The following is a 25,580-nucleotide window of genomic DNA, read 5'->3' on the forward strand; positions in this document are numbered from 1 at the left end:
TCGTGGGAAAGTACATGCCCAAATAAGGAAGGTCCCGGGTCGGCTCGACCTGGGGAAGGTGAAGGGGGCAAGACGGTCAGCGGAAAGGACAACGAGCCTCTTGGTCTGGCCATTTTGGGAGCCAGGCCACCATTTTGGGCTAAGCGCGAGAAACGCGCTTAAACGCCAAAAGGAGCTCAAAAACACAAAGAAACGATCGCTGCCACCAGTCCCATCCGTGATTCACTTTCACTGTTCGTTAACAATCCCAAGAGAGTATCTAGGGCCTGTAGTAGACTAGAGACCCAAGAGAGCAGTAACTTAGCTTACAGTGCCCTCTTGTGTCATGTTGCGCGAAAGCTGCAACATGATAAAAGAACTACGGAAAACAACGTTTCCCGGTACTGACTGTCTTAAGGGCATGTCAGTTTCCCCGTAAGAATGGAGCGAAAGCCCAGAGGAGTGCGGCAGAAGGCTGCACTTCTCTGGCAAAGTCTAGATCCTGGTGAAAACAACAGCAAAAAGTTTAGTGGTTGCCACATGGAAGGAAAATTACCCACAATTAAGAAATCTTTACTAACACTCGCCCCTCCCAGACTATGGACAGGGGGAACTAATCCACCCCTGGATGAGTCTCTTGTTCAGGTCGGTTAAACATTCTGGACAACCCATCAGCATTGCTATGTTGGACACCCGGCCTATGCTCAATAGTGAAGTCGAAGCCTTGTAGACTTATGGACCACCTAAGCAACTTTGGATTCTCTCCCTTCATGTTCATTAGCCACTTTAAGGGCTTATGTTCAGTTTGCACAGTGAAGTGGGTCCCATAGAGGTAGGGCCTCAGCTTCCGTAGGGCCCACACAACAGAGAAACATTCTTTCTCCACTGTGGACCATCTGAGCTCTCTGTCCTTAAGCTGGCAACTAATAAAACCAATACGGTGTTCCTTACTCTTCTCATCTACTTGCGATAGTACAGCTCCTATCCCAGTGTCAGAGGCGTCCGTCTGCACAATAAAAGGTCTTTGATAATCAGGGGCCCTGAGGACAGGGGCCTGGCACAAGGAGTCTTTTAAGCCATTGAAGGCCTTCTCACACTCGTCGGTCCAAGTTACCTTCTTGGGTTTCTTCGGAGTAGTGAGGGCAGTCAGAGGGGCAGCTATGGTGCCATAGTCTGCCATGAAGTTGCGGTAAAACCCAAGTGAGTCCTTAGAAGGCTCTCACTTAGATCTGTGTAGTGGGGGTAGGCCAGTCTTGTACTGCTTGTACTTTACTGGGAAGAGGCTGTATTCTCCCTCCACCTACTTCATGTCCAAGGTAAACCACTGAGCCTTGTCCAATCTGGCATTTACTAGCCTTTATGGTCAAGTGTGCTTTCTGAAGAGCCTGGCGCACAATCCCGAGGTGTTTCACATGGTTTTCCCAGGTGGCACTGAAAACTGCTATATCGTCCAGATATGCAAGACAGAATTCTTCCAACCCATTCAACACATGATTCACAAGCCTCTGGAAAGTGGCAGGTGCATTTTTCAACCCAAACGGCATTACCCTGAATTGCTAAAGGCCGTCTGGAGTAGAAAACGCTGTCTTCTCCTTGGCATGTTCTGCTAAAGCTATTTGCCAATAGCCAGCAGTGAGGTCAAACGTGCTGAGGTACTTGGAGGCACCCAAAGTATCCACCAGTTCATCTGTTTGAGGCAAGCGGTGTGCATCTGTCTTGGTGACAGCATTCAGAGCCCTGTAATCCACGCAGAACCTCAATTCAGAAGTGCCTGCCTTTGGAACCAAAACCACAGGGCTAGACCAAGGACTAGTAGAGGGTTCAATCACCCCAAGGTCTAACATCTTGTTGACCTCGGTCTTAATGTAAGACGGTACTTTGTCTAACATCCTGTATCCCCATCTCTTGGTAGGTACACTGTCTCCTGTGTCTATGTTATGTTTGCACCAAGGTGTCAAACCAGGCGATGTGAAAACAGGGGGGAAAACTGTCTAAGCAAACTTTTCACCTCAGCTTGCTGATTAGAAGTCAGGTGAAGGGCCACTCGGACACCCTCAAAGGAGCTATCTGAAGGACCGCTTTGGAACAGGTCGGGGAGAGGTTCAGACTCCTCTTCCTCAACATCGGAAGCCAGTAGCAGTGCTGCAATTTCGACTCTTGGGACGAAAGCCTTCAGCCTATTTACATGGAACACTTTTGGAGCCTGTCCAGGCCTTCCAAGGTCCACTAAATAGTTAACCTCGCCCAGGGGCTCCACCACTGTGTAAGGGCCTGATCATTTGTCCTGTAAAGCTCGAGGCCTTATGGGATTCATGATCAGGACTTGCTGACCAGGTGTAAAGTTGATGAGGGGAGCTTTCTGGTCGTACCAATGTTTCACCAGCGCTTGTCCTGCCTTCAATTTATCACTAGCCAAGCCCATCAGAAGTACCATCCGTTTTCTGGGCCCCAGGACATAATCTACTACGTTGGTAGTAACAGGGGGCGTGGGCATCTCCCATCCCTCTTTGACTATGGCTAAGGGTCCCCGTACAGGATGACCGAACAGAAGTTCGAAGGGGCTGAAGCCAACACCCTCCTGTGGTACCTCTCGGTAGGCAAACAGTAAGCATGGTAAAAGAAGATCCCATTTTCTTCTCTGAGGTTCTTCCAGAGCCCCAATCATGCTCTTTAACGTTCTGTTGAAACGTTCTACCAGACCATTGGTCTGTGGGTGGTATGCAGAAGAGAACTTGTAGGTGACCCCACATTCTTTCCACATAGACTTCATATACTTTGACATAAAGTTACTGCCTCTGTCAGACACAACCTCTTTAGGGAAGCCAACCCTAGTAAAGATGCAAAGTAACGCTTTTGCAACTGACTTGGCAGTTACAGTTTTCAATGGGATGGCCTCAGGATATCTGGTAGCATAGTCGACTAGCACCAAGATAAACCTATTGCCTGAGGATGTCTGCGGGTCAAGGGGACCAACAATGTCGATCCCTACCCTTTCGAATGGTATTCCCTCAACTGGGAGTGGTACCAATGGAGCTTGGATTTTTGAGTGACTCTTACCAGATAACTGGCAGGAGGCACAACTCCTGCAGTGACTTTCTACTTGCACCCCCATCTTGGGCCAGTAGAAGTGCATGGATAACCTTTGCTTGGTCCTCTTAATACCAAGGTGACCAGCAAGGGGCACTTCATGCACCAATTGCAGGAGGAAGTGTCTTACAGCAAGGGGAACCACCAACCTCCTATGGTCTCCTTCTGTAGACTCTGTGGGCTCACTATACAGGAGTCCACCTTCCCAGTAAATTCGATGCGTCCCAGGAGGTTCACCCTCAAGCTGGGAGCAGGCCTGTCTCCTTAGGCCTTCCAGAGATGGACACTCACGTTGGCCTTTACTGAATTCTTCCCTGTCAGGACCACCTTCTACTAACAAGTCTTTTAGTTCAGGATCGTCGTTGGGGTCAAATACTTCAGGCATCGCCACCTCCTCGTCAGGCCCGGGCGATTCACCAACTTCCTCCACCGCAGTGGTAGGCGAGCTCGGGGGAATGTTCTCTTTCCCTCGTCTTGACTTGCTTCGCCTTGGGTTTCTTCTTCGGCTGGGGCGGCATATTTGTCTTGGCCAATGCTGCCCGTGTTTGAGACCGTGTGCAGGGTCTGTCGGCCGTGTCTCCTACGAGCCCTAAAGCTCTGAGATCATTGCCTAACAAGACCTTTCCTGGGACGTTTCTCTGAATGCTCACTGGAATCCTGACTGCTGTACCATTTAAAGTGAGATTTACAGGTATTACTGGCAACATGTGAGGTGGGCCGTCAGCCAACTTAGTGGGCATCAGAGTAGCTCTGGCAACTTCCTCTGAGTCTACCAAGGTAGAATCCACTACAGTTCGACTGCACCCACTATCCCTAAGAGCTGGAGTATCCACTCCATTGATCAGCACGCTGTCTTTAAAGTAGTGCTTGGTATTATCCGGAATCCTAGCATATGCCTCTGCGACTTTAGGCTCCCAGGAACCCAGGGAAACTAAAACTACCTCAGCTTCTATCCCGCTGGGGAAGGAGTCTGAGGAGAAGGATGCTCCTGTAATCTCTTCTTCCTCGTAGGAGGAGAAGGCCAGATTAGCGTAGTGGACCCCCAAAGGTTTAACCTTACACCGGGGATCCCCCTTCACATGGTCAGTTGCTCCACAAGCAAAACAAGATCCATTGGGTCTGTTTACATAGGGAGGCTTATTGTAACCAGAGTTCTGTTTCGGAGGCTGACCTCCACTACCCTGTGAGTTCTCTTGTGTCTTACCCTTATTTTTCTTTTTGTGGCCCCTTTGAGAAGAAGATTTATCAGATTCTCCACCCTCCTTATCTTTGGACTTTTTCCCTTCCTCCTGCTTACCAGGGTGAGTTTTGTCCTTATGGGACACTCGATGTGACACCCATAAATCTGCGGCAATGGCCAGCTTCTTAGGATCTATCTCCTTCGAATTGGCCAAATGCTGCTTAAGCTCTGAGGAAGAAGATGCAAAAATATGTTCCAGCATGACAAGACTTATCATGCCTTCAAAGGTAGAAACCTTATAACCTTCGACCCAGCCAGTCAAGTTTTTTAAGGATTCAGTTACATAAGATACCCAAATACCACCTTCTTTTTTCTTATACTCTCGGAATCGTTTTAAATATTGGGCAGGAGTCTTTCCAAACTTTAAAATGAGAGTTTGCTTTAACATTGCGAAATCCGCTCGCTCAGCCTTCAACATTTCCATAACGGCACTACAGCCAGAATGGGGCAGTCTGCTGAGTAACCAGGCAATCTTATCAGCATTGTCAACTTATTGAACTTCACATGCATACTCAAACGTATTCAGCCAGTCCATAATGTCATTATTTTCCTCATACACACTGAGCAGATCTTTTGGAAACCGTGGATGAGAGGAGGCCCCAGACCCATGTCCAGGACCCTTGGATCCATTTGCAACCTGAAGCTTGGCCAGTTCCAACTGGTGATCCCTGTCTTTCTGTTTTTCGGCCTGTTCGATTTTTAGTTTGGTCATGTTGAAATCAAGCTCCTTCTGCCTAAACAGCAGTTCTTGCTTCTTGAATTCAAGCATGGCCTCCCCATCAACACTGGCAGAGGAAACATTAGACATCTCATTCTCCCTTTCCTCGTGGTCGCGGTGGACCAGTGCAGCGGCAGAACCGTCGGTTCTACCAGTGAGAGCAGCCTCACCTCCTTCCGCACTGTCCTCAGAAGTTATAGCGTCAAGCTGCGCTTCTTGCCACGCCACGATTCTTTGGATCATATCCATTTTGTTGCCTTTAGAGGAGACACCTCTCTCCGCAAACATCTTTTTCAATGTTTCGGATTTAGAAGCATTTAAATTTAACAAGGTATTTGTTTCCATACTGTTAGATAGGACTTTGGCCTTTTTAAAAGTTATACTACGGCAATTCACTACGTGTCCTGGTAGGAATAACTTGAAAGGCCTTCGCTCGTGCGCAACACTGGATACCTTCAGTCGTATCCCACCGCTGTACACCAATTTGTTAAGACGGATTTCTGAACTCTGTCCTGGAGGGGCAGAGGTTCAGAAGGCCAGCCTAGTTTCTTGGAACAGGGTAACCTCTGGACGAGCCAGACCAATCAGGGTAGCGATCGCGGCAGTCAAGACTAGGTCTCAAGAGGGCTGAGGATGACTCAAAGCCCGCAATGAGCACACAAAGCAAGGACACTTACAAATTACTCCAAGCAGGTGTTATATTAAAAATATATACACATTTATTACCAGGCCGTTGTAACATTGACCGTAGCGAGAAATCACAATAAAACTCAAGTAAACCAACACATACCAAACCAATACAATATATATACAAATACAAACGAGTCTAACGAGTTAGACGCACAAAATGTGTAGACCACCTAGATGGGGAGGAAAACAGGCAGTGCGAATAATAATTAGACCCAGTCTGCCTTCAGAGGCACCTAACTAAAAGGAAGTCCAAGCCCTACGAAGAGTGGAGCCTTGTGCTCAAAAGTACCTGCACATGCTGGTGCCAACGGGTAAAAAGGGGAGTCTCTTCAAGGGAATCAGGCAGTTTAGTTCGGTGAACAAATGAAGATGAACAGAGCTCCGCGACTCAAGTGCAGCCTCCACTGTGGGCAGAAGCAGAGCGCGAGTACGGAAAGGCGTGCTGTTAGACACAGCGGGGAAAAGCTATGGGCTCCTGCAGGAGGGCGACCAGTTCCTAGCGATGCTACTCACCGGTCCCCGATGCAAGCAGACCCAGGCTTCTCCGCATCAGTTTCAGTGCTGGCAGGTTCAGATACGAGCAGGGGACGTCTCGGCGTCGTGTAGATTCCGCAGCAGCAGAAGTTGAGTTGAGGACGTCCCAAACGCAGTGAACCCGCACAGTTTGTTACCACAGAAGGGCAACGGAGCGGCCGTGTGTATTTCAGCCAAATGTACACTACTCACTTCAGACCTGGGAATGCCAAGTGTACGAATCGTGTGAGAGTGACAAGGACTCGTAATACAAAACAACCTGGCGGCGGTTACAGAGCAAGACTCCTGGGTTGGCTGGTCAGTCTGCTGGATGGCCCAGAGACACTTCCGAAGGCTTACGTGCAGGAGATGGTGAAGATGCCGAGAATAGTTGTTCCCACTATTCCAAGGGTTGAAGTACCAGTACAGGCCTTCTCGTTCGATCAGAGGTAGAAAGGGTTTCACCAAGCGACAGCAGTGCAGAGGAGCAGTCCTTCAGCGGGTCACCAGCGATTCCTCGGTTCAGCCTCGTGGTTGCAGGATACTTGGCTCCTGTATTCCTTTGTTCGTGAGAACTCAGGAGATCGACATGGTAGTGGTGTTTCCAGCCCCCTCTTATCCACGGTTCCCTTCGCGCCAAAACGGAGGGGACCCAATGGGAGATCTGCTCACAAAACACTCACACCATACGTGGACCTGTCACGGACCACGGAGGTCCCAGGCATTCACACCACCCTAGACTCTCTGGCACCCAGGATGTGTATTGGGACCAGACATCCCAGCCCACATCCTGGAGGCACACACAAGGCCTGTAGAAGCCTGCGAAAGCATCTGTGTTTCGCGGGAAAGTACATGCCCAAATAAGGAAGGCCCCGGGTCGGCTCGACCTGGGGAAGGTGAAGGGGGGCAAGACGGTCAGCGGACAGGACAACGAGCCTCGTGGTCTGGCCATTTTGGGAGCCAGGCCACCATTTTGGGCTAAGCGCGAGAAATGCACTTAAACGGCAAAAGGAGCTCAAAAACACAAAGAAACAATCGCTGCCACCAGTCCCGTCCGTGATTCACTTGCACCATTCGTTAACAATCCCAAGAGAGTATCTAGGGCCTGTAGTAGACTAGAGACCCAAGAGAGCAGTAACTTAGCTTACAGTGCCCTCTTGTGTCATGTTGCGCGAAAGCTGCAACATGATAAAAGAACTACGGAAAACAACGTTTCCCAGTACTGACTGTCTTAAGGGCATGTCAGTTTCCCTGTAAGAATGGAGCGAAAGCCCAGAGGAGTGCGGCAGAAGCCTGCACTTCCCTGGCAAAGTCTCGATCCTGGTGAAAACAACAGCAAAAAGTTTAGGGGTTGCCACATGGAAGGAAAATTACCCACAATTAAGAAATATTTCCTAACACACCCCTTAGGCTAAAAGACCAGGGGCGCCTGAAGCTGCGTGGGTTCAATTAGATATTGCATGCCTCCGGGAGGAGCAGATCCGGGCGAGTAGCTTTAACCATTAGAAACTCGGTTGACTTTAGGGTCGCTGAAACTATAAGGGATAAGGAGGGTAGGTACATTGTAGTTAAAGGGACATACCAAGACAACCAATATACCTTGAAAAATAAGTATATTCAGATATATATTGTTAGTTGAGGAGAAATGAATAGAAAATAAATTAGAGTCCCTAAATTCCTATCCAGTCTGCTGGGGCCTTACTACCTAGCAAGCGATTGACTTTGTTAAATTCTTTAATATTCTTTTACACCATTCAATGGGGATTTCATGACTCGATGACGTGAATTTAGAAATTAGGAATATTCTTTAGCAATCTGAACGGTCGTTCATCAGCCACCAATAAGATGCCAATTGGGTAGGTATGAGCACGTGGATAGGAATTTAGGGACTCTAATTTATTTTCTATTAATTTCTCCTCAACTAACAATATATATCTGAATATACTTATTTTTCAAGGCTAGAACTTGCCTGTGGAATAACATTGTGACCATCTTTAGATAAACTTGACCCATGACTGGATTCGTTTATCTAATCAAGACACGTCTCCGAATGTTTATTCAGACCGTGGCTCTCTGCACGGACCTCAACTGATAACTATGATTCCCTATTCTAAATTGCTTTGAATTATTGATTTAATCTCATTTAGAGATATCCTGCGGGATTACCCATATTTTATTCTATATTAGAGTTTCCTTTCCTTGATGAGTTCTCTCTATTTATCCCACCGTGACATCTTGCTATTTTCTTCTTCCAAAAGACCCCGTTTGTTTGGGGACCACTCGAGCCTACCTCGGTATTTCTACCGTTATAACCATTTGTTGAGTGAACAGCTCATTCCTTTTCTTGAATGCAAAAGACACCCAAGAACAGTTATAGTAGAAAACTTCTTTAATGTCCATACCAAATTAAAATGTTAATGTAAACAATGCAATTCTGTGATAACACCGGAACTTGACTTGAATATTGACCATTTCTTTAAGGGTAATAATTGGTGTATCAAGTTTTCTGTAGAACATATGTTAAACTGTATAAACATAATGTAACAACGTGAGTATAATATTATACACTATTGTCTCCTTCCTTTAAAGAGTACGTACTGGCCATTTGAAGAAGAGGAAAGTAACCTCGAAACGCGTCGCCGAATATTATGGACTCCACTCCTCTTTATTTCTTTATTTTGTACCACTTTCATTATGTATACCATGATGTTGTATTGTTTTCTTATTTGCAAACAAAAATGTCCTTGTATTTGACATCTAATTATATGTTTTTTTCTAAAAACAATTATTTGGTAATATCTTGTTATTGACCTACACAGATTGAATTTGTATAATATTGGATCATATCTCTTTGACTAATTACAGTAGTGGACTTTTGTCCAAACAATTGAAAGTGTGCAGGGGATGGGAGGATTCCCAGGTAGAATCTTCTTTCTCTCAGCGATCAGGAATATGACACAGTTTGAAAAGTTCCTCTTATCTAATGACGGGTCGAAGGGGTTAATATCAAACCTCTACAGAATCCTAGATAGCGCACTACCCAGACAACACTGGCCATATATGCGGAGATGGAAACAGATCTTGGGGAGGGAGATCGGAAGAGAGGAATGGGAGAGACTATGGAGAAAGATACCCATACTAGCAAGAGCATCCCCACTGCAAGAGGGGTGGTATAAGATACTGTTTGGCTGGCACTACACACCGGCCCACCTGCATAAAATATACCCAGAGACCTCGGGAGCCTGTTGGAGGGGGTATGGGATGGAAGGCATGGCAGAGCACATCTGGTGGAGATGCCCAAAAATAGAACCTTTGTGGCAAGAGGTGCAAAAGGCGGATGAACAGGCCTATGGTCCGGGAGGCAATAGACCACCGGAGCAAATCATACTAGGAGTTAGGGGAGATACCGAGGAGGGGGAACCCAGAACACGGGAAAAAGCTATGAAAATAATAGCGCAAAAGTGGAAAATTACAGAGGTATCCATGGTACAAGACTGGTTACGGAAAATATGGGCTATTGTGGCTCTTGAGTGGGCAACGTATGCTACACATGACAAGCTTCAAACCTTTGCAAATGACTGGGGAGAAACTCTGGCCTTCCTCAGAGACGATTTCTGGGTTGGGTGATGCCCCCAGCGCCCAAGACTGTTGGACTTACAGTGAACCTCGGCGATCGATCCATTAAATTAATGGACCGAGGACTATGTGGAATCTGCCTCCGGGGGTGAGAGGGAGGGAGGGAGGGAGGGAGAGGGAGGGGATGTTGGGGGGAATGAGTTTATATGTTGTAAAACTAATAAAAAGATTTAATTAAAACATTTTTTTTTTTAAATGACCTTTGCCCAATCCTTCTACGACCACATTAATGCTTTGTGCGTTGCGGTGCAAATATCTCGGAAACGATGCGAACTATGGACTTGATACGTGGTTTTCAAGGTCTCATTGGGACCTTGAACGTTTGTTCCTCCTGCCCAGGCACTTGAAATTAGCTTGGCCCGGTCCCTCTATGACCGCCTTGATGTTTAGCTGCTTCCAGGCAACCATCTCATGTGTGCAGGGGCTGAAATCCCGGGAACTGTGTGGGGTGTCCACATGTAATGTAGCCAGTGACGTCCGTATGGTCCCAACAGGTTATTATGCACAATCTGGCGCAGATTGGTGGTACAGTGTGGAATTGTATGAGGACAAACAAACAGATTATCCATTTTATATATAAATATTTCTGAGGCTTGTGGAATCTGCTTAGATCACATGCTATGCAAAGGCTGGCATCTAGGACGCTGCAGAGAATTATCCCTAGAGTGACATCTACTCTACCCATGGTGCTTCACGCATCGAGGTCCGTCAGATTGTTTTTTTCCTCCATCATAGGCGGACTCATATCGCAGAGTTCCTTCTTGGCTGTTGCAATTGCTTAGAAAAGTTTCACTTTGTATTTCTTACTGTCCTTTCGATATCCATCTACCGTGAGATCTTCGGCGACGGCATCAAGGAAGAATTACCATCGTCGATGACTACGACAGCTCGTCTCGACAATCCTTTGTCATGGCCTCGGAAGGCCTCAAAGGCCTCGGTCTGCACAGTAGGCAGAGTGGGGGGAGGTTCATTCTTTAGTCTCGTTAAAAGAATGCATATTCCCCTTTCCGCCCACTTATTTCGCCAGGCTGCCATCCCCATACATAATGGAGAATACACCCTTTAAGTTTTGCCCCTCTTGTAATAGGAAATTCCCCTTGGAAAGACTCGCACCAGGTGCGCAATATCAGTTTCACCAGGGATCACACAGAAGGACAGTGCAAGTCATGCAAACTGTTCAGGCCCAAAACACCCAAGGACCACAAAATCAAATGCTGTGCCCTGCACGCTATGCAGTCAGAGGCCACCATGGACGTCGAGGGAGCCTCCAGCGATGGCAGCATTGACGTCTATAGTGCCGCCGAAAGCGATCGGGATCTGGCGGCTGGGATACCACCCGGGATAATAGTGTTCTCGCCAGCCGGTCCGGCGCTATTAGCGGTGGATCAAGGGTTGGGCAGAAATGGCCATTTTCGGTGCAATTCACGCGCGCTAATAGCGCTGCGCTAATTGCACCCGAAAATGGATGTTAAGTTGGTGCATTTACCCCCAGCTTTAAACTGGGGGTAAATGCTTCCAGACTCGTGGTTGGGCAGACCCTTAAATGCGGTGGTAATAGCGTTACCGCTGCATTTAAGGGCTCCTGCCCACCTCGTGGTGAGGCCCTGTCTCTAAAGCCGTGAAATCCTCAAATGCTGACGACTGGACGTCGAAAGACGTGTTGACGGCTCCCATACATGCTGACCGTCGAAAGACGAGTCAAAGGCCTCCTCAAAGACTACACCAAGCTGGAAGATGAGCGAGCTGATCAAAAAACATATCCCAGATACACTGTTAAAACGTCAGGTGTCGAAAAACCATAAGTCTTCGAGGACCCAGGGAGAGGGCACTATTTCGGGGACAATGACGCAGGGAGAGGCACTATTTCGGGGGCTATGCACCATAAAAGAACCCCTGCACCAAAGCCAACACCCACCACCCCTGCCTTTGTTCAACCTGTAATTGCAAGTTCATCACAATGAACAGCAGAACAAATTGACAAGGTCATGAGGCGAATGTCCTCTCTCGCTAATTTCTTTGATGACCACCCCAAGGTCCTGCAAAACCTTCAGGGTGCTCCACACAGCGGCCCAGTAATGACACAAAGCGGGGCAGCAGTTACCCAGTTTACCGCCAAAAGGGCCCGCACAGAAATCACACAAGCTCTTAGGGCAGCATACTTATTGTGACACCATGCAAGACTCCCAGGACCATGGAACTTACACAGACCCAGACGACCAAGGAGACGTGGGTGATGTCGACCAATATTATGATGATGACGACAAGGATGTCTATGTCATCCAGTCACCGGATCATTCAGGCCCACCGGCGGCAGACTCACCAGTGGATAACCAAATACAATATAACGACCTGCTCCTAAAGGTGGCAGAGCATTTCAAGATCGACACACAAAAAACCCAAGTTGATAAGGACTTGGTTGAAGACATACTACGGGATACGAAATCAGCAACCCAATTTATCCCCCTGCTACAATCAGTACAGAGACGCATCCAACCCTCTCTGCTTACTCCTAATTTAACACAGGCAGTCTACCAGTGCATCGAGACAGTATTCAGGCCAGCCCCGTCAGACCTCCTATACATCAGGGGACTGTTAAACCCTGATTCTTTAGTGGTAACAGCTACTAGAAAGAGAGCGGCAACCCCTCTGGTCTCTTGCGAAGCCTCTCCTGATAAGGAGAGTAAGAGGATTTACACTTTTGGGAGTAAGGTAGCCCCTTTGGCGGCTTACCAGACTAGAATTGCTAATGACACAACTCTATTAGCTGGTCACAATGGTCATAAGTGGGATGACACTGCCGAAAAAAGAGCATCGGTCCCAGAGCCCCTCAAAATACAACTGTCGCTCTCCATTGCAGAGGGTAAGCAAATAGCAAACTGCATCCTGAAGAACAACTTGGATGCAGCGGACAATGCAGGAAGAATCATAGCAGATGGGACGTTGATTAAACGCCATGCGTGGCTACGACAATCAGGCTTCAAGCTCGAAACCCAGGCAACCTTCCATAACGAACCCAACGCTTTTTTTGGCAAAGCGGTGGAAGATGCTCTAAAGAGCGCAAAAGAGGAATATGACACCCTCAAATCATTAGGGCAGCTCACCAACAAACCCTCCCGGGAAAGAGGGGGCTCTAATTCTAGCAGTTTCAGAGGGCAAACCTCTCAACGAGCTTCAAATTATAATCAAGGTGGCCAAAGCTCGTCCTGGGGTTCGTCTCACGGACAGTCCTCTAAACAGGGGTTTCAAAGAGGCAAAAAAACTTCTCGAAGTAGGGGCAGATCCTCCTCTTCCAGAGGCAGCTCAACGCCCCCCAAGCAATGACCACCCACTAGAGGTTCCCTCCCATGCCACTCCAGTAGGAGGTCGCATTTCATACTTGACCCACGCATGGGAGGTAATCACCTCCAAAAAGTGGGTACCTTCCACCGCAGTGGGCGGTTATTGCATAGAACTGATACAACAACCAGCCAACCACCCACCAAGACAAAGGAACACCCCCCAGGAAGAACAACATATCCTGTTGGAAGAGGTGAAGGCGCTGCTCCTAAAGGACGCTGTAGAATTCGTCCCGGAAAACCAGGTCAACAAGGGTATGTATTCAGTGTACTTCCTTGTGCCAAAAAAAGATCTAACGATGCGCCCTATACTAGACCTGCGCCCTACAAACACCTATGTCAAGCAACAAAAATTCTGCATGACAATGCTACAGGAAGTATTCCCACTGCTGAAGCAGGGGGACTACATGGCAACCTTAGATATGAAAGATGCATACTTTCATATTTCAATGTTCCCAGGGCACAGAAGATTCTTGCGTTTCAAGTTAGCAAACCAGCACTACCAATTCAAAGTGCTACCCTTAAGCATAGCCTCCGCTCCAAGGATATTCACCAAGGTACTGGGGGTAAGGGCAGCGCATCTACGCAGGGAGTCAATCCCAGTGTAGCCTTACCTAGACGACTGGCTGATTACAGGGGAGAACCCACAAATTTGCAAGCAAAATACCCAAAGAACAATCAGCCTACTTTTTCAATTGGGTTTCTCAATCAAGTACAAAAAATCAAGCCTTGTACCAAACAAGACCAAACAGTTCCTAGGAGCTGTTCATTAAAACAGAAGAGAGTCTAGCCTTTTGGTCAAATGAAAGAGTAAAAAACATACTGCTGCAAATACCTCAGTATCTAGTCGGTCGCCAGATACCCGTACACAAACCAATGCGCTTGCTTGGGATGATGGCATCATGCATTTACCTGGTCCCACGCCCAATGCAAGAGTGGTTGGCGAAACAGTGGTCTCAGACAAGTGGTCAGTGGGACGATCTAGTGGTCGTTTTGCCAACTCTAGTACAAGCTCTGCTGTGGTGGACAAAAGAGAACTTGTTAAAGGGGAAACCCTTTCACAACCCCTCAGTGCAAGTGGTTGTCCCAACAGATGCTTCACTCACCTGGTGCAGAGCCCATGAACTTCATTACACAGCACATAGTCTGTGGACTCAGATCACAGACCAGACTTACATCAACCTACTGGAACTTCTAGCAGTGCTCAAGTCTCTACAAGCCTTCCAAGCACACCTGTCACATCAGACAGTACAAATACTCACAGACAGCACCACTGCCATGTTGTACATAAACAAGCAGGGGGGCACACACTCTCCAGGTCTGTCCAGGCTAGCACAGAAAATCTGGAAGTTGGCACTCAAGCAGAGTATGTTCCTAAAATCGCAACATGTTCCATGGGAACTCAATTCTCTAGCAGACTCACTATGCAGGGATCCTCTACCAGATGAGCATGAGTGACAACTCGAACTAAGATATTGTAGACTGGAGCCTCACGCATTGGGGCTACCCCCCTCTAGTTTGCAACAAAACAAAACACGCAATGCCCATACTTCGTATCCAGGTTTACCCAACACAGCTCCAAGGGGAACGCCCTGTGGATGAACTGGTCAGGGAAGTTTGCCTATGCTTTTCCCCTATCTCCTCTGATGACCCAAGTGGTGAACAAAATGCACAAGGAACAAGTGACATTAATCCTAGTTGCTCCTATCTGGGCGAGACAACCTTAGTATCCACATCTGCGCAAATTGGCGATGTGCGACCCAATCAAACTCCTGTGCCCCTTCAACATGCTCATACAGCAAGGGGGGACAACGTTACACCCTCAACCTCAGTCTATGAACTTGCCAGCTTGGCTCCTGAAGTCATAGAGTTTGGCTATTTAAATGTACCCCAAAGGTGTTTGGAAATCCTCAAGGAGGCACGTAAACCAAACACTAGACACTGTTACTTTAACAGGTGGAAAAGGTTTGTATTATGGTGCCAGTCAAAACAATTAAACCCAATAAAGTGTACTCCATCTCACATTCTCCTTTACATGCTTCATTTCCTAGACTCAGAGCTAGTATTTAACTCAATCAAAGTTCACTTAGCGGCTCTATCCGCATACACCACTTTCAAAGTAAGGTGTCCTGGTGGAAAATCCCAGTCATTAAAGCGTTCATGGTGGGAGTAAAAAGGTGGGATAAACACAAATGGACCTAAGCTGTGAGGATGGCAAACAAACCTTTCTTACACACTTTCTTTACAATCAGGGTTCAAATTTATTACAAAACCAAATTCAAAAAACTGTTCACATATAAAAAACCCATATGTAGTCCAAAGTTAGACATCAAAAATTAATTCCACCATGCATCCACATGTTTGCTCATCACACATCCAAAATGCATTCATCACTAACATGGGTTATCAGTTCCATAAACCCCTTTCAACAAATACAAACTTCCAAAGTACCAATGTGTATATTTGTTAAATAGCTAGCACAAAACAGCTTATTAACACAGTCTACACGTGTTTCGGTTGGTGTAGGGCTTCTGATTTAGCCTTGAGTTAGTCTGACCTTCTTCAGGATGATAGGCGTGGCGTAAGTTTCCCCTCACCCTTACAACAAAATCCAGTGGAAGATGTCTTATACTTGTGGAGGTAGCTCAAATTGTGGAATTAATCCTCAGTGCTCCAGTGATATGACCCGCTCTCAGCAGAGCTTGCAGTATTCGGGCATGTCCAACTGGGTGCCGCTGTGGCTTAAAATCCACACTTCATAGCATACAATTGCTGAGTTATATTCCTTCAATTGGTATATGTTGTGATTGGATACACAGGTACTTCACTGTACTGTACACTGCAACAAATGCAGCGTACTGCGAGCGAAACGGGAACAGCTGCATTTGTTGCAAAAAGACTCCACCCTCCCATTTCAAACCTGACGCCAGGGTGGGACCTAAATGTAGTGCTGGCAAAGCTCATAGGACCCCCTTTTGAGCCTATGCATAGATCCAGACTTAAACACCTCACATATAAGACAGCATTTCTGGTGGCTATCACCGCCATAAGGTGAGTCAGTGCAAAACCCTTTCTTTGTTATCCACAAAGACAAATTGGTATTAAGAACGCACCCTAGGTTTTCACCTAAGTTCATTTCAAAGTTCCATGTCAATCAGGCCATTGAACTACCAGCTTTCTTCTAAAATCCATCAAGCTCGGCTGAGAAAAAACGCCATGTACTAGATGTGAGGAGGGCGGTCCTTTACTATGTAAAAAAGACCAGACTGCCGAAGGCGACCATTCCCCGACACAATATCCAAAACTCAGAATAATGGACACACCCCAATAGGGAATGAGACCAGGAGATAGAATGCAAGTAGACAAAGGTTTATATAAGATAAATTGTGAACGCAGAGAATTCTGCTGCCCAGAGAGCGCTCTGCCAAACATTACACGGGCAGCCCATTATAAGGGAAAAAATTGTCACTGGAGACATCATGTTATAAATACACAATGCTGTAATGCATTTGGGTTGAGTGGTCAGTACTATATGGAATGTAGGCGCTGACCACTTAGGATTGGTTGTTGCTTGGGTGTCCCTCTCACAGCACACGGGTCAGCTGGGCTCATCTCCATGAGGTGAAGCCAGCAATAAATGACACTTTCCCTGACTAACTGATTTTACAATAACAGGATTTGAGAGCATGAGACAAATGACAATCATAAAGTCTAATAGGAATGTGGGTGCTTCCCAGAGTTCATAGACAATTTTTATAGGCATGCATTGTACCCTCTGCACCCCCCGGTACCCATAAACCCCCGACAGAAGTGCCCATTTTGGAGGTTTTGATCTACCTAATGCGTCATGATACGAATTGACAAGTGTTAGGATTAGAAAGAATATGTGAGTGTTTGGGGTCAGGGCTCTCGGGGGTGTTTTCGTTTAGCCACTATGGGAGGTCAGATGTGTATCTGTATCAAAGAACAGAGGGGCATGGGCCCGGTAGATTACAACTTAGCATGGTGGGGGTCAGAAGAGGCACAAGCAGGTTAGTGGAGATGAATGGGCACTCAGGCGGGGGCCTGTTCTGGTCTCACACGGTGCAGTGAGCTCATCTGTTCTGGGACGATACTGAAGGTTGCAACAATGAATGGCTGGACTTCCGTGAGAACAGGGTTTGTGCGAAGCTGGCAGGAGGCAGTGGGGTGGGGGACTGGGCTGCCGGTGTGAGGCGCAGGGCAGAGGGAGGGACAGGTTTTCAGAGATAATTTACAGTCCCAGTAAAAGATGGCATCTGGCGAGCTACCTAAAATTGAGTCTTTGCACTAATGCTTTGTTACATGCTTTCTTTGTTAGTAATTAGTAGGTGATTAACACAGATTACAGTTGGAGGGAAGGGAGGACGTCTCCCCACTTCAGCACAAGTGAGATCCGTGCATGCAGGAGTGGTGAGATGGGTTGGAAAGACCACCTCTCCCCCAACACCGCTAAGGAAAACTTAGCAGCTATATGGAGCTCTATCCACACTTTTACTCAGCACTACTGCATTGCCACTAAAGCAGATTCCAAGGTGCGACAAGCAGTGCTAAAACACATTTTTGCTGCTGTACCTCCTCACAACCCACCACCTTCTCCAAACACTGCTCGCTAATCTATGCATAGCATGTGATGTAAGCAGATTCCACAATCCTCAGAAGGGATACATTACTCACTGTAATCGTATTTCTGATGCGTGTATCTGCTTACATTCAGATGTGCCCACAAGGGTAGGAAGGCCTCCCCTTGGAGTAGAAGGTGCATAGATGTTTTCTGAGCTTTATCTGATACATAATCTGCTTCACTACACCTGTACTCACGCTACACTTCATGCAACCTCATGTCGGAAACAAAACAATCTGAGGGACCTCGAGACGTGAAGCATCATGGGTACAGTAGATGTCACACTAGTGATAGTATTACTTGCACGCCCTTTCAACGTCCCTTTTCGAGTTTCGAAAACAAAGACTGTAATACTATGCAACTTCCACTAGATGTCGGCATCTGCAGAGCATGTGAATCTAAGCAGATACAAGCATCAGAAATACGATTATGGTGAGTAATGTATCCCATATATATATAGATTGTGAATTAACCACAGCTTCATGAACCAATCTTCATGGTTCAGAATGTTCAGGATTTCTTTCATAGCCATCAGACATTTCATTTTACAAACTTGGGGGGTGGTTGGTGAAATCTAATGCCAAGTTACATTACAATGCCGGTCCTTCCCACTGCCATGTCCTACCCATAAAACACAGATGTGTACCGTAGGACATCAAATACCCATGTTAATCCCAAATCCTTGTGGACAATGACATTTTCTGTGGAATTGTGTGCTCCCACTAATTGTTTAAAACAATAATTTTTAATACAATGAAGACTAGACCATGAGTGATTCCCACATATTTCTCAGGACACTGCATTCGCTCACAGACTTTTAGAGCAGACTTTACTGAACATCGAGCTCCCGATTCTGGGATTGAACAACTGAATTGCTGAGTGTGAAGCAGACTTCCAGATAGTTATAGGTTGATGCTATTTTAGTGAGGGGAAAAACAGTTTGTTCCATCAATTGCACGTTGTCACTATTTTTGTTTGATAACTATTCTTTTTTAAATTAAATAATAGTTGTAGATAAGTTATCTATTATTTATTGTTTTTAATTGCTTTAATTGTCTGTTGGCCGACATATTTCACACACTATGTTTTCCCAAAGGCCAATCATATTTCAATCAGACTATTCCAATCAAATAATGAATGGAAATAAGAACACAACGAAAGGAAAGGATGATTGAAATTCCCACATCGAATCGGTTTTGTATTATATATGTTTGGCAAGCAACTCGTCCTTCTGACTTGGTAGTGCATCTTCAAGAATGCACTTTTCCTTTTGAAATTGTTGAAGAATATGAGTGTGCTTCCTTAGTAAAAACACGTGTTCAAATAATGGTTATTTATTTCCTATTTATGTTTACAAGCATATCCGTTTCCAATGTAGTTAGGAATGTGTTCCTGTTTGACTACATCGGACTATTAACAGGCCTATATGTTTAAAGTCACTTAGACCTGCCATGGTCTTTCACCAATTATCCCATTATATATAGGAAAAATGGATGAGATAACATGCATACTTGTGAGTTTCTATTTTTAAGCAGCTGGATTCTTTTTTTAGCTAAACAGCAGTTACAGATGAGGCATTTTTCAGAGATAAGCCAATTTCCTATGTCTGAATTTATGTTCTTGCAATGGGCTATGGCTCTTTTTGCACGGGTTCATGAGGCTTAACCTTCTCCTGCAATGAACATGAAATTAATAAGAGGCATGCTGTCAGTCCAGGAAGATTACTGAAATCATGGACCATTCGAAACTAACAGAAACTAGAAAATGTCATCATTGTGCACATACAAGTTGTTTGTTTCCATAATTCTGTTCCTGATGGGTGTCAGGGTTAGGAATTGACTGGCCTCATAGAAAAGTGAGTGAGAGAGTAAAGGATGCGTGCTCTGCATCTGGGTAGTTGGGCTCAACTACTTACAGGCAGGAGTCTATTAAAAGCTCCTTGTGATGCTCTTTGCGAAAATGTTGTAGCTGGGCCTACCTGAAGGCTTAAACCATGGGTGCACACCTTTTGGCTCTCCAGATGGGGTGGACTACAACTCACATCAGGCCTAGCCGTCACAGTGAACAGTGAGAGATCACTGGAGCCATAGTCCAAAATATCTATAAAGCCAAAGGTTGGAGACCCCTGACTTAGGGCATGGAGGTGGCACGAGATGCAAAACACAGCATACTAAAATCCAAAATGATTAAAGTGATAAAGAAAGTCATTTCCATGCATGTAGTCCTCCCAAAAGTGTAGAAATGTATTACTAATAAACACCAAGCTTGACAGCTCCAAATAAAGCAATGATATTCCAACAAGGATATTGCAGGTGCTCGTTCTGAGAGAGTACACAAATAAGCAGCGCCCTTGTACCGGATCAATAATGTCCCTATTCTGTTACTTTGGAATCATTAAAGATTAACTGGCTAGATTGTTGTTCACAGCTAGTCCGGCTAAATCTTAACTTAAACTGCTATTCATATTCAGATCTACATGTTTCCTTCTTGCTATGGAGTGGAAATGGCAAACATTCATAGGCTGTTTTTCATGCTAAAATAATGCGCGTGATACATTGTTGTCAGCCTTTCTAATATGTATTGTAGGGAACAACCCCTATTTAGAGACTCATTACAGCTGTGCCAGATTTATTTTAAGTAGATTACAGCTGTCAGTAATTACTGCTACCACCAGTGGTAATTTTAAGGGTTCTGCCCAATGACTGGAAAGGGGTTTGGAGGCAGGCTCTCAGGAAGCAACATAGGCAGGCGGGCGCAAGGGTGTTGAATGACTCCTGTGAAAGTCCTGAGGTCTCAGTACCAGGTCATGGTTATGGTTATGTAAAAGAAAGAGTGGGTTAATTTAGTGGCCTGTGGAAAGCTAGGGAGATTTGTCACCCCAAAGCCAAAGAGGTAAAAGACTATTGTCACTGTTCACCTGGAGTGCACAAGGAGTCAAGGAGCATAGCCTAAATGTTGTAGCAGATATAAATGAGGAATCTTGGAGACTTCATTTTGCCTTCCAGTATAAAGTCAGGTCTTTTCATAAAGGTCCATTTTAAAGTCTGCAATTTGTTTGTGCACTTCTGATCAAAATCGACGAACTGTATGCATACATATCTATGTAAGTATGTATGTACATAGCTATGTCTCTATGTCTATGTATATGTGTACATGGGGCTAGGAGAGCAAGGGAGGTAGGAGATGATAAGAGATACATTCGTGAATCAACCTTATCAGGAATCCGAGGGATTTTAGGTTTTTGTCTTTTATCCTGCATGTGAGTAGAGAGCTAGTATCTCAGAAATCTAGTAAAGGCACTATCCCAGACAGAATTCCCTTGGATATTTTTAGGACTGAAGAATGTATCTGTGCCTCATTTGTTTCTCTTTTTTATTATTACAAAAATGTCATAAGGGTGTTAAAAACACCAAACTCTGGGTAAATACTTGTGATAGAGCCAGTTTCTAAGAGGGCAACAGCAGTTCCCTGGTCAATTATCGGCCAAATTCCCTGTTAGGTACAAATGGAAGAAAAAGGAGTGAGTGAAATAATGAGAGGGACAGAATAACAGAAGAACTAACAGCAGTGGGGGGAAGAGCAATGCATATATGTCACACATATCAGAATAAAAGAGCGTTGAGAGATTCTGGAACTGTGCTTTGGTGGGGGGTGGGGAATATGGTGCTGTTTTGGGGATTCTTCATTAGACAACTACATGTCACGAATGTAGCAGTGTACCATTTAGGAGCTGATTTCGATGGGCTGCATTCGTTTCAAGGAATGTATTTTTACTATGCTGGGTTTTGGGTTATGTTGAATGTTCCAACAGATGTTGTCCAAAGTTTCTGTCTTTATTTAGGATAGCAGCTATCATAAATACATAATTCAGGGTATTTCTTTTATTTTTCATTTAGCTTTCTCTGAAAAGAAGAGGGAGTAAGGACACTCAAAAGTCCGAAAAAAAGTCACAGCAGACACCAACAGAGGTAAGTTCAGTGTTGAAGTCTCCAACCAGCACTTGTTTTGGTTCAATGATTTCTCTGGTCTGAAATTAAATAATAAAGCAGAATGTGAGGAATATTTATTTCATTGACTTATTGGCATTTATAATGCATCTGTGCACTATGTGTTTGCTTCAAAGTGCAGGGAGACAAGGTGGCAGACAGTAGCTACGATTACCAAGGGAATGTATGTAAGCAAAAGAGAAAAGATAGGTCTTTAGGTGTAGGTGGAACTGTGTTAGATTTTCTTTACTTCAAGGTGAATTGGTAGGCCAGTCTACATCTTTGGGGCTAGGGCTGTGAGTCTGCAACCTCCACATTTTGCTTTCTTGAAGGCCACTACTTGCAGAACTAGCCTGCAGAACAAAGAGGTATAGCAGGGCAATATATCTTCAAAGGATCCTGTTCTTATCTAGGCCCTGATGCATGTAGGAACCATGATTCAAAGCAGATGCTATGGCTAAAGTGGTGTAGATTTGGGGGGCTCCCAGGAAGATTAGCTTGACCGGTTTGTTCTCAATCATCCCCTGCAGTATGTCCAGAAGGAGTTGGGGGTGGTCGATTGTAGATAGTGTTTGCGTAGTGGAGCCTGGATGGGATAATGGCTCTGATAATTTAGGCTCAGTGATGGGTCTGAAGGTAGTGGGAGATGCTTTTTTAGGCCAAGGTGATAATGGCAGTTATTGATTATCCGTTTTCTGCCCTTAAAAACACCCCCAACATTCCCATATAATTTGTTTTATTTTTTATTTGGGGGTCCCCACTAAACGCTGTTTTAAAAATGTAACCCCTTACCCCACCCAAACATACATAGATATATTTTAGATTAAAACAAATTCAGTGAAAGATTTTTTCAATGAAAAAATCTTTCAATTAACATTTTTCAGTGAAAAACCTCTCGATTAAAAATCTTTAGGTGAATAGTCTGTATACTGACAGAAACCAGAGAGTGCATGCAGACATTGAAAGGAAGGGAGGGGAGCTGCTCTCAGTGATGTGTGAGGGCCGAGGGTAAACAAAAGGGCCCAATTGGACTTATTGCTATCGTTGGTCTAGTAAGGAGCTGATCAAGGCTAAGGCAAGGTTGGACATGTTAAACCAGGATTTGAGGCAATAAAAACAGGGAACAGTATTTAGCCATGAAAAAGCGACATTAAGCCTCACTGACTGCTATGAATGAATTTCAATGGGTTTTTTTCAAATTTTATTTAATGAATGTGTCTGCAGTAGTCGTTATATTTGTTTGATTTTTAGCTGAGACATGTACAGGAATATTTGAATGGAAAGTTTGATGTGCTATTCCCCTTTCACATTTCTTAATCCTTGCTTTTACCTTTCTTCTGAGGAGGACAGTGACGATTTGAAATGTCAGCTGCAGTTTGTCAAGGAGGAAGCCACCTTAATGAGAAAGAAAATGGCGAAAATAGACAAAGAAAAGGATAGAATTGAGCATGAGCTTCAGAAATACAGATCATTCTACGGAGACCTCGACAGCCCTCTACCCAAGGGTGAGGCAGGGGGGCCTCCCACTACGCGAGAAGCAGAACTAAAACTGCGCCTGAGGCTGGTGGAGGAAGAAGCTAACATACTGGGAAGAAAAATCGTAGAGCTGGAGGTCGAAAACAGGGGCCTGAAAGCAGAACTCGATGACCTCAGAGGAGATGATTATTCAGGGAACACCAATCCCCTCCTGGGGGAGCACAATGAGTCGCTGTCGGAAATACGTCAGCACCTGCAGCTGGTCGAAGATGAGGCAGAGCTGCTGAGGAGGAACCTGTCTGACCTGGAGGAGCAGAATAAGCGCATTACAGCTGAAATGAACAAGTACAAGTACAAGTCTGCAAGCCATGAGAGCTCCCGACACTCCGACAGTGCCAAAACCGAGGCACTGCAAGAAGAACTGAAAGCAGCTCGGATGCAGATCAATGAGCTTAGTGGCAAGGTCATGCAACTGCAGTATGAGAACAGAGTGCTCATGTCCAACATGCAGCGCTACGACCTGGCCTCCCACCTGGGCATCCGGGGCAGTCCCCGCGACAGTGACGCTGAAAGTGATGCAGGGAAGAAAGAAAGTGATGATGATTCTCGCCCACCTCACCGTAAAAGAGAGGGCCCGATTGGAGGAGAAAGTGATTCCGAGGAGGTTCGTAATATCCGTTGCCTAACGCCAACTAGATCTTTTTATCCACCCACTTCAGGGTGGCAAAAAAACTATGCCGACAGGCAGCATATGAAGGACATCCGTTCAGAAGCGGAACGTCTGGGAAAGACAATAGATCGCCTAATTTCAGACACTAGTACCATCATCGCAGAGGCAAGAATTTATGTGGCAAATGGAGATCTCTTTGGACTGATGGACGAAGAAGATGAGGGTAGCAGAATAAGAGAGCACGAGTTGCTTTATCGGATTAATGCCCAAATGAAGGCATTCAGGAAGGAACTCCAGACATTCATCGACAGATTAGAAATTCCAAAGTCATCAGATGACCAAAGTGCAGACGATCCATTATCAGTCAGCCAGGTAAGAGTGATATGCAGTTACTTGCATGTGGTTTGCATGCTAGTTGCAGTAGCCTAGTTTGAAAACACACTTTTTCATTGTTGATTTATCATGCATAAAGTCCATTATTCCGAACAATACATAGTATACTGTACTCTGAGAACTCCAACAAAAATACTCATTGATGCAAGGAAATGTATCAGCATTGTACTGAGTTTTGTCCCGCGTGATGTTTGCTTGTTTCCTCATTGAATGGGTAAACAAACTACTCCATTTCACCTGCCGCCTTCAGTAGCCTACAGCTGACATCATGCAGCCCAGGTGTGACATTGTTCTATTTAAGTAATACATTATCGAGGCCCCATTGTGACAGAGAGCACTGTTTTCGGCATATTATCAAATTCCTAAATTGTAACTTGCTCCTCTTTCGAGAAACAGGTTACATTTGTGTTGCTATGGGTATTTTCAAATGACAAAACAGGGAGAGTGAAGACATTCTGCAGTATTTGGCTATAACGAAAACAGGAGCTGAAGCCTCAGCAATTGCTCCAAATGATTTTCAATTCGTTTTTACATTTCAAATAATGATATGTCCACAGCACTCCATGTAGTCATTTTTTTCTAAACCAGATTTTTTTAGTTTTATCTTGTTTGTAAGACGCTTTGAAAAATCACCACATGCAAATTAGTCCCCCATTCTTTTCTTCCCCAGAGTTCGCTGCTACGGATGTCAATCAGGGCTTGTTTTGGTTTCAGCACTCTGAAAAAGTGAATTGAAGTTCAGAAAAGGGTGTGGATGGCGTGTAACTAATTAATCACACCCCATCATACATGAACTTTCAAGTGTGAGTAAAGGAAAAAAGACACAAACTCCACAAAAGGCAGACTGATTCCAAAAATGTTACCTGAAAAGTAATTCAACTCTGACATTGAATTTCAGAACTTATAAAATATTCAACCACATTGAAAGCTCTTGCCAAAATGGATGTACATGAAAACGTGAGTTTTTCATGATAAAAAACACTTTTCATAATGAAAATTAAAAACAAACGCATTATTGTATGTTAATGTCATGCTTATTGTCTGTGTGAAAGAAAATAATTGTTCTATGCCAACACATGTAAATAAATTAAAATCAGAACACATTTGGTTGTCAAATATTACAAGTATGGGGAGAAAAACACCTCCTTTATTAAAAATAGGAAGAGACACAAAAGGAAAGTGTGAACTCATTAGGAAAAGGACTGACAAAATTAT

The 25,580-nt window shown here is 45.1% G+C and overlaps 1 protein-coding gene across 1 annotated transcript in view; it reads left to right on the plus strand.

Moving 5' to 3' along the window:
- MTCL3 (MTCL family member 3) overlaps nt 1–25,328 on the plus strand; it is a 120,075-nt gene extending 94,747 nt beyond the window's left edge. Inside the window, exons 5-7 of the mRNA XM_069607497.1 lie at nt 21,737–21,808; nt 23,169–24,344; nt 25,036–25,328. Coding sequence (XP_069463598.1) covers nt 21,737–21,808; nt 23,169–24,344; nt 25,036–25,095 — 1,308 coding nt within the window. The 3' untranslated portion in view covers nt 25,096–25,328. The remainder of the gene's footprint in view (nt 1–21,736; nt 21,809–23,168; nt 24,345–25,035) is intronic.
- Nucleotides 25,329–25,580: the final 252 nt, after the last annotated feature.

Source organism: Ambystoma mexicanum, chromosome 4q, assembly GCF_040938575.1.
Source record: "Ambystoma mexicanum isolate Mex_15411 chromosome 4q, UKY_AmexF1_1, whole genome shotgun sequence".
In the NCBI taxonomy this organism is placed as follows: domain Eukaryota; kingdom Metazoa; phylum Chordata; class Amphibia; order Caudata; family Ambystomatidae; genus Ambystoma; species Ambystoma mexicanum.